Below are 14,035 nucleotides of genomic sequence, written 5' to 3' on the forward strand. Positions count from 1 at the left end.
CAGTTATTTATATGCCCTGTAAGAACCCTAATATAATTCTACTATGGAAAAAAAAAAAAAGAAATGTTTTCTCATGTTAGATTGTTTTAAATAGAAGATGTGACCAGAGTATATGCACAACGACTGCTATGTGTTAGACATATAATCTAACTGAGTTTTCGATGGAAGAGTAGGTATTAGGTCCCATTTTATAAATGAGGAAATTGGGGTTTAGAGAGGAGGTGTAACTCACCCCGGGTGGTACAGTGGGGCAGTGATAGAGCCGGCTTCAAACCAGCTCCAGAATCCACGTTTTCTCACTGTTCCTGAAGTCGTAACAAATAAAAGTAAAACTTATCAGATTTGTTGGATGAGCTGATAGAAACAAATCTAAGGTGATTTCCTGGATCGCATACAGCTGGCTTCCTTTATTATAATCTACAAGAGGCTCAGAATCAAATCTGGTAAAATCCAGTTTTGGACCTTTTGTTGACTATTTTTCTAAGCACCGAAAACTTGTATACAAACTTTGTCGATGGGATCTTGACTGGGAAGATCTCACATGATGGGAGAGTACAGGTTATGGCCTGAGTTAAGTCTTGTCCCATTTCAATGAAGAGCCTTCTCTCAACCAAACCTCAGGGATCTTATCATTTCTGAAATTTTAGTGGAAAAGCAAGCTGAATTTCAGGGGGGTAATGAATGCAGCTTATTAGTGGGCTTTCTGACCGTCACTGCAAAGAGGAGACCGTGGGTGTGTAGATCTGTGGGTGCATTCATGTACTTTGAAACAAGAAATGACTTATACTTGTTACCATTTTGTCCGCGAGAACCCTACATGCACAGATCTAACTCCTAATGATGCTTACTGAAATTAAGTATGAAATTAAGTATCTAACTCCTAATGATACTTAATGATAATTCACTGACAGCAGAATTATCAATAATGGGCTCAGCTCTGTGTAGGCCCTGGGCATACAGTTGAGTGAAGCTTCGCCCTGCCCTCAAGAGGCTTGCATTGGAGCAAGTGCCTGGAGGAAGTACGAGGACACCTTACAGGAGCGAGGCGGGAGCACGGGAGAGCGGCCAGGCCCATCTGTTGTCCTGGGAGTGGAGGAAGGGAGTCCGAGTCTCCCGGGGGGAAATTCACACCCACTCCCCACTCTCTGCTCCAGCTCCTTCAGTCTGTAAAGAAGCAGTTGTGTCCCCGGTAAAGGTCCTGGAACTGGGACGTCACTGGGAGAAAGAGCAGGAGCCGGGTCACAGAGCTGGGAACATGTCTCTGGGATGCGTGCACAGGTGAGCTGCGTGCAGCCTGTCACCCCATGGGAAGTCACTTGGACTGTACAGCCACAGGAGTCATCGAGCAATTTTTAAGGCAAAGGAAAAAAAAAAAATCAGGTTTGCATCTTGGAGAGATGAATGGGATTTGACAAGTAGAGGCATCAGCTGGGAGCTGTTTACCATATCAAGAGTACGGGGGAAAGAAAAATGCTGCAAGGAGACACTGTAAGGCCAGAGGGGAAGGCAGCCATCCACCGGAAGTGGCCTCTTAAGTTTTGGTCTGGGAGATACGGGAGGACAAGGAATGAGCGACCCACCACTGGCAGCATGGAGGCCTGGGTACCAGGACACCTGCATGGACATGGATGGGCTCCACTGACCTGAGCATGAGAACCCAGGAGGAAACATCCTGTCCTCCCCGGGGGACCCAGAGCAGTCCCCACTGGACAGTCTAGATGCTTTCCAACCAGCAAGGTGGGGGAGAGGCTTCCTAGGAAGGAATATTGACAAGGATCCTCACCAGTCATGGATTAGCCAGCATAAAGGTTTGTTCATCTTTCACAGAAAAAGGACATTTCAAAGTACTGATATTTAAGGTGGTGAAGAAAACAGTCTTCTAATCTGAGGTTGTTATCTGTCCCACTGTTTTCTCTTTAGGGCAACAATTATGCAACATTTAGAGAGGGGATCTTGCAATGCCAGTATTTTGAACAGTCTCAAACACAATCCCAGGCTCACCATGGAGTAAATTGCACACTTAATTCAGCCTGTGTTTTAAGATGTATTTGGGAAGCTTACTAAGATAATATTCTAATACGGGTAAAATACTTCACCACACAAAGCACGTCTCCAATGTCCTATTTCTCACCCTTATCTCTTCCCAGACCAAATTCATGAATGAACAAGATGAGATTGTAGAAAGCTTGACGTTTGGTAAAATGTAATAAAACTTGGGAAACGGAAAATTGTAATTATAAACAAGGTTGAAATCAGCTTAAATTTCAGGTGCTCAGAAATACTTAACATGCCATAGCACGATTAAAAACAATCAATAAATGGGTCAAATGAACCATGAAATACTCTGCTTTCATCTTAAAATGTACATTTTTTTTCCTTTTTACTGGAAAGTTTTAAAATAAATTGCCATCCTGGGAGTAGCCCATAGCTAGACTCATTTGAAATATGTTCTACATATAAGAGCTCATTGCTAATCAATGTTTGGCAAGGAAAACATCTCTTATAAACAAAATTTTAATTGAGTTTTTCTCCTCTCAATTATTTTTAAGTGCATTGAAACTAAGCACAGAAATGAGTATCACTTGCTCATGAGAAATCTCTTTATTTTTCTTCTAAAATGACATGTTTTTAAATGAGGAAGGCAGGTTTCCTCTAATTTATTTCCAACAAGCTTTCTGATTTTTTGGATTAGATTGCTGAATCCCTACTAGAATAGGAAATGTATCCTTTCCTATTCAGAAAACTACTCATACTAAATTGATATATCTTCTGAACTTTTATAGAAAATATTAATTCCAAATGTCAAACGGCTGCCTAGGTAGAATACTGACAAAAAATAGAAGAATGTTTTTAAAATTGGAAAAACGGGATGTTTCTGTAAAAACCAATAATAGGCACATAAAATTCAAATTGCAGGTTTTTTGGGGTTTTTTGTTTTGCTTTTTTTCTAAAATAGCACCATATCTTCCTGGCCGGGTCACCATGACTTACATGAATCTTCTTACCTAAGTTTAATTAAGCTGGCCCTTAATTTTCTCCCAAGTGCATAATGATAGCTCTGTCACTTCCCGGTATGAAATGCCATTATGTTTTGGAGGAAAAGCGTCCTTGGCGGGCTGCAAGGCAGCTCTGCAGGGCTCCTGGGGAGGGGAGCAGGATGCTTTGTGTAGCTGGTGTGTCTGAGCGAAGCCCCATGTGGCTTCAGTCCCATTAGCACGCACACACCAAAGACTCACTGGACCCCGACTGGGCAAATGCCGTCTGTTTGGAAGTTCACGGCAATGGGGAGCCCATTTTTGTGAATCACTGCCTTAATATTCATTAATAGCTCTTAGGCTCTTAATCCCTTATTGAATATATTTTTTTCCATAAATGCTACTTTTCAAAAGAGTTGCCAAAGTAGGCATTTCCATTCTCTGAAAAATGCAGAAGAGAACACGTTTTATGTTCATCTGTGATGTGTTTATGCTAATGCAGCATCTCTGGAATGCAGAGACTGTGGTCCTTCCTGGCATAATGATTCATTCTGCTTTGAAATGAACTGTTACCGCTCTCTGTGTGGATTTTTTTTTTTCCTTTTCTCTCTTTCTTTTTCTTTTTTTTTTTCTTTTCTTTTTTTTTTTTTTTTTTTTTTTTTTTAGCATCTCCTTGGGTCACGGTTTTACAATTATTTAAAGTGCATGGGAAAACAGATTACAGAGGAAATCATTTTGAGAGGTTGGAAATCTCCACTTTCTAGTTTCATTTGTTGGCCTATTTATTTTTTTCTCCTATAAAATCCGTCCAGAAGCCCACCCTATTATAGAGTAATTGACATCAATTGTTTGAGATGCTATAACCAATGAGCGAAGTTTTCAGTAATGTAATTTGTAATCTGGCCTTTATCATCTCTTTGCCTTCCTGTGAATTAGCATCGTTTTAAATAAAGCCAGCTCTTCCATCATCCTCAAAAACATAAGAATATCTGGGTTTCATCTAAATTGGTAGGTGCAAATAAATCCGTAAGAGGAACATTTGCTTAATCTCGTCCTGAACAAAGGAAGGGATGAGAGGAAGGTGGGGATAACCTCAGGGAAAGGAAGGGGCCGCTGAAACTGGGGTCTGAAATGAGCACCATGAATGTCTCAGCGCAGCCTGGGCACCCCCAGGGCCCCCAGGCAGTTTCCCCAGGTGACATGCTGGCGAGCTGCGGCTTCTCTAGCTGTACTTCATGCACACCTGGCACCTGCTGATCCTCTGGCGCTGGGCCTGGCTCTCCTTTAAGGTGTCCGGCGTCGGTGCAGAGGAAAACTGCAAGTCGGCTCTTACGGTCGTCAGCCAGAAGCTATACTTGTTGGCAAAAAAGTGGCAAGTTCCCTGGCGGCCTTGGCATTCGAGGAACGGCGCGGCTCGGAAATCTTCCAGGCAGCTGCCAGGGGACATGAGGGCCTGCCCTCCTCCCTGGTCCCCAGCCCCCGTGTGCTGCCAGGACAACAAGCCAGAGTTAGGGCTCAGACAACGGGCGAACGACCCCAGACCCAGCCCGCGCCACGCGAAAGGCTCCCAGGAGGGGCGAACTAGGTAGGCTCCGCAGGGGAAGGGAGGCGGGGCCTGCGACTGTGCACACAACATGAAACCACTTTCTCTGAGGGTTGAAGCCAACGTCTACACCCTCGCAAAATCATAAAACAAACAAACGAAAAACGTCAGTAAGGAAGGTGGCCCTACATCTCACCAGGCTGGGGTTTGGGAATATGTTCACGACCCCTGTCCTAGCGCTGTCTGTCCGTCCCGCGGAGCTCAGGGCATCCCGGGGCGGAAGCAGTGGGCGTGCAGGGGCTCACCATCAGGAACGAGTACCCGATCCACAGGCTCCTCCAGGTCCGCGGGCACGGGGGGATGGACTGGTCCTGGCTGTGCAGCGCCACCACCGGCGCCGGGGCCTCGCACACCGCACAGCGGCTGATGTACGGGCGGATCTCCTCCTCCGACAGCGGGGTCATGGGCAGCGGGGCGGCGCTCGCCAGCCAGTAGGACCGGTCGTTCCTCCGGCCGTAGTGGCACACTTGGTGGATATTGCAGTAGGCGAAGGGCAGCGTGCTGAACACGGGAAGGCAAGACCCTGCCAGCCCTTGGGAAGGAAGGCGAGGCCATGTGGTGGGCGAGGTGCGGGGCCTGCTGTACGCCGGGACCGTCCGCGCAGGTGCCATTCGCGGACGCGCAGTCCGCCGCTCACACAGATGCACCTGCCGAAGCCCATTTCTGTGGCGGGGACGGCAGGCTGCGGCCCTGGCCAATTCTGCCACCTCCCTGGTCCCGGGGCCAGCCCCCATTCACTCATTCTCTCCTCATTCCCGCCCGAACCGAGCAATGCACCCGCTGCTGGAGGGGTGCGGTTAGTCCCGCTGGGTCTCCACAAAGCTCACGCCCTGGTTTGCTTGGGGAGAAGGCTGAGCATTTGGACAGTGAACACACAGCATGGCCAGCCCTAGGAGTGAGAAGGAAAGAGCACCGGGACTCCAGAGGGGATGACCGGTAGAATGATCTATGCTAGGACCTCTGTGTCTCTCCATCTGGGCTTCGAGGGAGAAGTCAGACCAAGGGTGCAGGTTTTGTCTGTCTTGTAAGGAGCTTAGATTTTATCCCGCAGCTCTGCAGAGCTTTGTGGGGAGGCTCTGGCTAGGGTGGTGGAAGACGGATGGAACAGAGGCCAGGCACGGAGGAGACCGGCAACAGAAGGGTGAGGAGAAGAGAATGGAGCCAAGATACTGAACATGAACTTCCTCCCCCAGCCCAACGCACCCCCGGCCCTCAAATGGGAAGGGCCATGGCTAAGCCCACCGAGAATGACCATAAGTAGCCACCACCCTAGGCCTGTACTCCTGGACCACCCTTGATGACAGCAGGGATCCTAGCCCAGGGAGGGCAGTGACAAGGTCCCCCCCCCCATCAGTGCCCCCTGCTGTTGTGTCCTGCACCCACCACCCAGCCACCGTGATCTGGGAAATACCGTGTTCGCCAGCACCTGGGAACTTAAACTCCTCACTGGAAACCAGTCCCTGCAGCTTACAGATCTACTACTGAAAACAGACAAGTGGGACGCCTGAGTGGCTCAGGTGGTTAAGCGTCTGACTCTTGCTTTCAGCTCAGGTCAGGGTCTTGGGGTCCTGGGATGGACCCCATGTCAGGCTCCTGGCTCGGCAGGGAGCCTGCTTGAGTTTCTCTCCCTTGGCCCCTCACCTTAGTCCTGTGTGCTCCTGCACACGCAAGCACAAATAAATAAATAAAAATTAAAAAAAAAAAAAAAAAGAAAGAAAGAAAATAAGCAGCACTAAGCAATAACTCCCCAAATCACGTAGTGTGATTTAGAAAACCAGCTGGAGCAGGGCGGGGAGCGGCCGCCGGCCCCTGCCGTCTGGTCTAACCCCCCCGGCTGCCGGGGACACACCCTTTGACATGTAAACACAGGGACTGACCGTGTCCTGATTAAATAATGTACATTTGGAGGTAACAACTACACTTTATATATCTATAAGAGTTAAATTTAACCTGCTGAGGAAGGATCATTTTTTAGAAATGAGTAAGTCACCAGGTGGTAACTATTGTAGCCAGAATGCACATCTCCCACGGGGTCACTCGTGGGAATGCCCTGGGAATAAGTGTGGTTGTTTCAAATGAAAAAACTCTGCAGGAGAGGAGGGATCGCTGCAGACACTGATGCATTTGTAAGATTAACCCAAAAGCTGTACTCCGCTTTTTGGGGAGTGACCCCGCGCTCCACACCTACCAAGGTCTTGACTGTGCGCCTTCTCCTGTCCTTCCAGGTATAAGAGGCTGTAGCCCGTCCAGAGCTGGGGCATGCCCGCAGGGCAGGCGGGTTCTCTGTCCGTCTGACTGTGGAGAACCAGGAGGAAGCCGCTGAGGTATCCAGGCCCAAACCCTTTGGGCCCAGGGTCCCCAGTGGGCCCAGGAGGGCCTGGAGGAATAAAGAAAAAAAATGAAGGCAGGTCAGGGGGTTTGTTTTAACAAACACATGCACCACTTGAACCTTATTTTTGGAGGCAGGGAGGGGGAAGGAAGGCCTAGTTCTGGCATTGTTGCTGGCAGGTGGAAATGAAGAGCTCTCCACAATGCGAGCGGGGTCTGTCTCCCGTGCATCTTCAAGGGGCTGACCCATTGAAGGAGGCCCAAGGCTGCCTCTAACTGCCAAGAGCAAAGGTGAAACAAAAAGCTGTTTATTTTTTTAAAAACTCATTTCTGGAAGACTAGTAGAGTCTCCCCATCTATGCTGTAAACCAGAAGTTACAATGCAGGAGCTTGTGCACTGGACTGGGGTCACTCTCTTGTCTCGTTTGACCTGTCCAGACTGCACCGGAGGGGATCTTGGACTTGGAAAGCCGAGCGTAGGCAGCACGGAGCCCTCCCCTCTACACGCCGCAGTTGGCTGAAGCTGACTTTCAGGCTGCATTTTGTTACAGACGTCCTCAGCCCCCGTCACTCCTTCTCCTCACCCACCTGGAGAGCCTCTGCGGCCCCTCTGGCCACCATATGACCTGGCACGTTATATTTCAAGTGACTATTCTGTCCTGTCTTATCTCTGTCCACACCCAATGGCTACTCCCTGATATTTTTTCTTAAGCAGGAGCCTTGTATTCTATATAAATGCAGCAGTATGATGAAGCAAACTCAGAAAACAGAGGCCAAGTGACTTGGCCCGTCGTGGAGGGTGAGAACACCTCTCCACCCCACCTTCCTCACGGCCTCTCGGTGGCGATCACACACAACGCCAGGCTTGCCTTGGGAAAGGCAACAGCTAAAAGAGCTCCGAGTAGTGGTTTGGGGAAATACTAAATGGGGGAGAGGACCTTGGCTCATCTTTGCGATGGTCGAGGGTGGCTCAGAACGTGGGGGAAGTCATCCTGTTCCACGCCTGCTGCTTCTGCCTCCCTAATACTTGGTGAGTCCACATCTAAGGCAAATGCTTCTAATAGGAGCGGTTTGGAAAGCCGCCCGAGAGACCAGGGATCTCGTACACAGTCTCAGATCTACGGTGTCCACGGAAAGAAGAAGAGCTGAAAATTTTTACCTGGTGCTCCAGGGCAGCCGGCTTCTCCCGCGTCCCCTTTGCTTCCAGGAGGCCCAGGGGGTCCTGGGAGGCCATCCTTGCCCCACCTGCCCTCCGGCCCAGACTCTCCTTTGCACCCTGCACGAGAATTCACGATGCCAGCGGTGAGAACACTAGGACCCCTGCTAGCACTCCGGGCCCGGGGCTCCCCCTTTGCACCCTGCACGAGAATTCACGATGCCAGCGGTGAGAACACTAGGACCCCTGCTAGCACTCCGGGCCCGGGGCTCCCCCTTTGGACTACACTGCATTCGCTCATGTCGTCTTCCCAGATACATGGAGCTGGGATTGTACTACCTCCACTTGGTCCTGGGGTCATTAGGTTCTGAGAGGTCAAGTCATTTGCATAAGTGATAAGCCAGTCGTGGGCAGAGCCGGGATTTGGGGCTAGACCAGGGAGATGCTGGAGAGGTCTTCACCTTTCTTCATATTCTCATGTTTATTTTTTTTATATTGAACATATTTTATTTCTATAATTAGATGTTATCCTTAATAATGATTTTCTTAGAAAGCTGAGCAGAGGAATAAGTAAAATTTAATAAGATTCGATTGGGAGTGAAGTTCCATTTGGAGGAAGATAAGAGCAGCAATTTTTTAAAATGTTGATTGAGAGTTTACAAGGTGGGAGGTACGACCCTTTATGTGGATTAGCCTATTCGGTCTTCTCAACAGCCCCATGACCAGGCGCTCTCCTGTGCCAGCCTGGGGGGGGGGGGTGCGGTGGGGGAGACTGAGGCTCAGAAAGGGGGCAGAGCTGAAAGCTAGTGGAGGAACCTCGCCCAGGGGGGTTCCATCAGCAGCCAGCCTGCTTCCTGACACGCTGCGGAGCTCAGGTGCGCCCCTAGGCAGACGTAAACTGGGGGCCTGGCAGCAGTCCCACTGTTACTTGAGGGGTTCTTGAAGTGTTTGGTTACTTTTGTCCAGGCATTAATTCATCAACCATAATCTCCTCTCTTGGATAGCAGACAAGGTCCTTGCCTGTAGAGGAGTGTATTCCCATTAGCCTGAATTACGGAATTCCCTGAATTACTAACCTTCCCAAGGATTCTGGTTTCTACCTGTTAATCTCTCTCTCTCTCTCTCTCTCTCTCTCTGTTCTTTCTCTCTCTCTGCCACGAATTAGACTAAAACCAAACATGAAGTCAGACAGGGCTCACATTTCACTCTTGAACTTGTTCTTCAAGTGCGTGGGAAGCCACCTGAGCGTTGAGAGCAGGGGACTGCCATGCTCGGGTGACCATCTGGATGTCCCACTCAGTTTGCTGCCTCACACGGGACCCCATCTTACAACCATTTGAAATGCATGCCCCTCCAAATTTCATCACTTTGAAAATCCTGCTTTACCACTGCCTGCCGGAGAGTGTCCCATACCAACCTGCTTCTTCTGTCCCCACAACCAGCCAGTCTGTTCCCTTACATCCGTGCTGGTAGAGCTGGTGTGGGCATACCCAGTCATTTCACTTTCTGCTTCCTTGTGTTTAAACAAATTCTCTTGGATTGTCATGAGTTCCTGGACTGTCGTTATCGTTCAGTAAGTGAGAAGGGAAACCTCTCTCCCCCCCTCTGGGTGAGAAACATCCTCTACTTTCCAGTAACTGGGCAGAAACCTCTTTCCAGGTGGGGCTGCTGTGTGCTGGCTGGCGTACCCCTTGCCACCAGCTTCAAGGACATCAGTTCCTTTGGAAGGAACACAGGGCCCTGATGGTGAGCTCAGAGCATTCTCTTATCTCTCCCACCCATGAGATGATTACAACATGAGGCCACTGCACTATTCTGCAAAGGGCTGCCCGAGTGCCGACAAGCCAGCAAACGGACTGATCATGGAAAAGGCAGCAGGCATCTTCCTGAAATATCAACATGCAGCAAGATCACTGTCGATCTGGGGAAAGACTTCCCCCACCAGATGTTGTGATACAGGCTTTGTTCCCTTTGGAGAAATTGTCAGGCAATTTCCAGAGACAGGAAGGAAGGCTTTTGTTATCCGAGTTGTGTGCCTATGGCTTTCCCTATGTGAACTTGTTCTCCATTGGAACTTGTTTTAAGGACTACAGCTACATCTAAAAGCCCTCCAGTGTTTGATGGATTACCTCCTTGGAGAGCGTCACATGTTGACTTGAAGATTAAACACTCTAACAGGATGTGGGAATGTCCATTAGGCAGTAACAGTTCAAACCAATATGGAAACCACCTTTGTGTGCATCCCAGGAAGCCCCAGCCTTTGAGGGCCCCCCGGGGAAGGAAAAGTTGTGGATCAAAGAGACGTGTGAGCAGAAAGACAGGAGGCCTTCCACGGTGGAGGACTCTTACCAGACATAAGATATATTTAGTGTGGCTGCTACCTGCTCACACTGGGCAGGAAGGAGCCAGAACTTGATTACTTTTTTCTGTATAGATCTCGGCTACAGCACCAGGTTACAAAACCAGCTTGGCAATGGAAGAGGTTCAGAAAGGAAGACAAGAAGAAGCCAAAAACGTCGTTTGAGGTGGGGATGGTCCTCTCTAGTGGTGGCTGATGCTTCACAGCTGACCTCGGGGATGGCACAGGTGGCCCCCAACACCGAGCCGGAAGAATCACCTTCAGGAGAGGACAGATGACGAGCCCTATGCCCTGCCGATGACCCCAGTCAGTCGGGGTTTGGCCACTCTAGACCCTCAGGATAGACTTGTCATTTTGTAGCTACTGGACAGTGTGGTCGATGTATCCAGGGTTGGCCAACAAAAACAGGCAGGGCAGGGGTGCCCTGGAATTCCAGGTGCCCAGGAATACACTGCAGGCCAAGAGGTGGAGGCCACATCAGAGAAGGGGGAGCCAAAAGGGAACACTGGCGTGGGAGTGGGTACTTGGGAGAAAGATAGAAAGGAGCTCGAGGGAAGGTGAGCCATGGAGCAGTGCAGCATGGGAAGGAAGGGTGGCACCTTCCGGGAAGGGCTGTGCACCTGGTTGTTTTTTGTTGTTGTTATTGTTCTTTTTTTCCACATAAGTCATATTTTGTGGCACAACAGTGGCCTCAGGTATTCCCAGTGCCAGCAGGCAGGGTCAGTGACGTCAATAAGGAGAGGACACAGGGAGCCAGAGAACACCCTTCTGAGGCTACTTGCAACTAGATGAGCCCATCCAGCCCCAGGTCGGGCAGAATGAGAGATGACAGGAGATCGATCACAGCTGGCCCGTGTAGCCTGTCAGCCCCCTTTCAGAAGCTCACAACCTATGGAGAGAGAATCTTGTATGTCCCCCAAGATAACTATTTGGCCATTTGGCTTTTCTTCTCAGTTACTTTCTTTCTTTCTTTTCCAAAGTCTCCATCATGGGTGAGCCCAGCCGCCCAGCTGTTCTCAACTGGTACTGGGGGCAGTCGTGGTTCTCAACCCTGGTTATCCGCTAGGGTCACCTGGGGAGTGCTTCCAACACATTGATCCTTGGGCTCTGCCTTCTGCATTTAGTTGGTCTGGGAGGAGGCATCGCTATTGTTTCCAGCCCCTCCAGATGACTTGAGCCCACAGTGAGGACTGAGTCCCTTCGGATGGTGTTGCTCTTAGCTGACTGTTTTAAGGACCCCATTCACATAATATGGTTAGGGTTTCTCAAAGTTGAATATACATACACATATTCTGGGATCTTGCTAAAATGCAGATTCTGACTTGGAAAGTCTGTGCCTGAGTTGCGCTGGTCCACACTTTGTGTAGCAAGGATGCAGCTGACCTGCCCAACTGTGCCCCTGTTATCTCCCTTTTGGAGAATTCTGGTCCCTCAAAGCCCCAACTGTCCTTAAAGGCTATGTTCAAAGGCCAGTTCTTGCCTGGGTCTCAGCTATCTTACAGCCCTCCATACTGAAGTTCACCTCTCCCTGTCTCATTGTCCTCGGGACTTTGCCAGAAACTCCTTGAAAACACAAATTATAATCTCTCGTTATTTAGAACTACTTCTGTTCTACCAGCTCTTTCTGCCGTGAGGTTAGAGGCACTGGGGTGGTGGGGGGCGGGGCACATCTTAATCACCTCTGTATTTCCCACAATGCCGAATACCATACTTTCTAAAGAGTGCAGAGGATCTGGAACTATTTGCTGAAATACATTTGCAGAACCGCATTACCAGCCATATCTTCTACTTGAAAGTGGACTTTTCTGAAGGGGTGTGTGTATGTGTAGGGGGCGGTTGTCCCAGCCCTCAGTTGCAATTATATACACAACAAGGGGGTTGGTTTTAAAAGTAGGTTGTGTGAAGAGTGATTCTGATGGACAGAGAGCTTGATCCATGCCATGAGTGACAAGGAACTACGCTCACTTCCCAGTGTTCCCCACGCCAGAAAATGGAAGTTGCTCCGACCGACACCCAATTAGCTTAATGCAGAAACACAGATGCAGTGCAGCAAACACAGATGCAGTGCAGCAAAACACAGCAAACACAGACAAAACCAGTCTCAGGGGGGCTCCAGGTTCTGGATATTACCCCAACAACTACTCAGACACCGGCAGAGGGGACATCTTTTGGGCCCATAGCTGTTTGGCTTTGGGGAAACACACACACACACACACACACACACACACACACAGGTGATACAAAACTCAAGTTCTATTTCCAAATCCTTTGGCCCCAAACCAGAAAAAGCCAGAGCCACACCTGGGCAGTGGGAAACCAGGAAAGAGAACGGCCTCATGGCTCCTGGGGTAATTTGCATCAGTGACCTTGAGCTGACCAGCCCGGACTCCTTTAATATCTGGTCAATGACCAGTGTGGTGGGGATCTGTGAAGAGCACATAAAGCATTTGGAAGATCGTTTTTAAAGGAATGGTTTGGTTGAAGTGCTTAGCTAAGGCTTCTGCGACCCTTACATGAGCAATGGTCAAATTAATTAAACGAATACTCAAGGTCATGGCCAAAATTTAGATTGACCCTTCCCCTTTCCTGTGATCCTTCTCCAAGTGAGACATCTCCTTCCCCCTTCTCTTAGGGTGTTTCTGCTCCACTGAGCCCCAATGCGAGTATTTGTAATTCAAAATCAAGTCAACAGCTATTAATGACTATTAATAGAGCATCTACTCTGCTGTATAATGGGCCTCAAAGCCTCATGCCCAAAAGTTGCCCAAGTGGGAGAGATTCAAGTACGAGTTCAACATAAAAAGAGCGGGCTTGTGCTGATCCAGTGAGGACGTGATCGAACCTCAGGAGAAATGTAGAAAACTGTCAAAGAGGAGGAGATTACATTGCTTCCTACTCACGAGGAATTTAGACTCCATGCTAAGAACTGCACAGCAAGATGCCTAGATGTTCATTCCAGCAGCATTTGATGTACATAATGAACAAAAGACTCCAGCCTCGTACCTGGTCCCGGGGGCCCTCTCACTCCAGGGACCCCCATGGCTCCTTCTGGTCCTCTCGGGCCTGGTACCCCGGGAAGCCCCGGGATTCGAGGGCAGGACTCCACATCGGCAGGCGGTCCTGGTTCTCCTGAAATTACAATTACTGCATGTGTGAGGGACTCCCACCTTACACACAAGCTCCTTCTGCCCTCTCCAGCTAGATGGACTGCCGACACAACACCCAAGAATCAGAGGTCAATCACCCAACATCAGCTCTGTGAAGGTGGGGACTCGTCCACTGTGGGGCAGAGAAACTTCTGGAAAGCACTGTGCTAAATACATGACTGACTGACTGAGTGGGATCTCAGAGGAAGCGAAACAAGTACAGAATAGTGAAGGTTTGTTGGGGCAGGAACAGTCTGGTGACCTTCACTAGATTTCCTGTCTTTGGGCTACTTTTTACTGGGTGTCGGTCACAGGAAGCAGTGGGAGGGCTCCTGGGGTGACTCCAGTGTCAGCTGGGGCTTCACTGTTCAGCGCTAAGAAGCTGTAGCTCTGACTTTAGTCCATCAGGATCATCTGGCTGGTGCGTCAGAGCCCACAGTTTCTGAGCATGTAGATCTGGGGTAAACC

General features: G+C 49.3%; 1 protein-coding gene across 8 annotated transcripts in view; it reads right to left on the reverse strand.

The window, feature by feature from the left end:
* Window positions 1-2,228: 2,228 nt before the first annotated feature.
* The window catches only part of COL4A4 (collagen type IV alpha 4 chain), a 121,219-nt gene continuing 109,412 nt past the window's right edge, over window positions 2,229-14,035 (reverse strand). For 6 of the 8 annotated variants that reach the window (XM_045078801.1, XM_045078800.1, XM_045078803.1 and 3 more), the window contains 5 exons: window positions 13,425-13,550; window positions 8,066-8,182; window positions 6,767-6,955; window positions 4,824-5,110; window positions 2,229-4,461 (listed from right to left, as the gene is read on the reverse strand). In XM_045078801.1, the coding sequence (XP_044934736.1) occupies window positions 4,198-4,461; window positions 4,824-5,110; window positions 6,767-6,955; window positions 8,066-8,182; window positions 13,425-13,550 (983 nt within the window). In that variant the 3' untranslated portion in view covers window positions 2,229-4,197. The other 2 variants (XM_045078804.1, XM_045078805.1) reach the window with 2 other exon arrangements.

This window comes from Mustela putorius, unplaced genomic scaffold, assembly GCF_011764305.1.
Source record: "Mustela putorius furo isolate JIRA1106 unplaced genomic scaffold, ASM1176430v1.1 tig00000275_pilon_pilon_pilon, whole genome shotgun sequence".
Classification (NCBI taxonomy): Eukaryota; Metazoa; Chordata; class Mammalia; order Carnivora; family Mustelidae; genus Mustela; species Mustela putorius.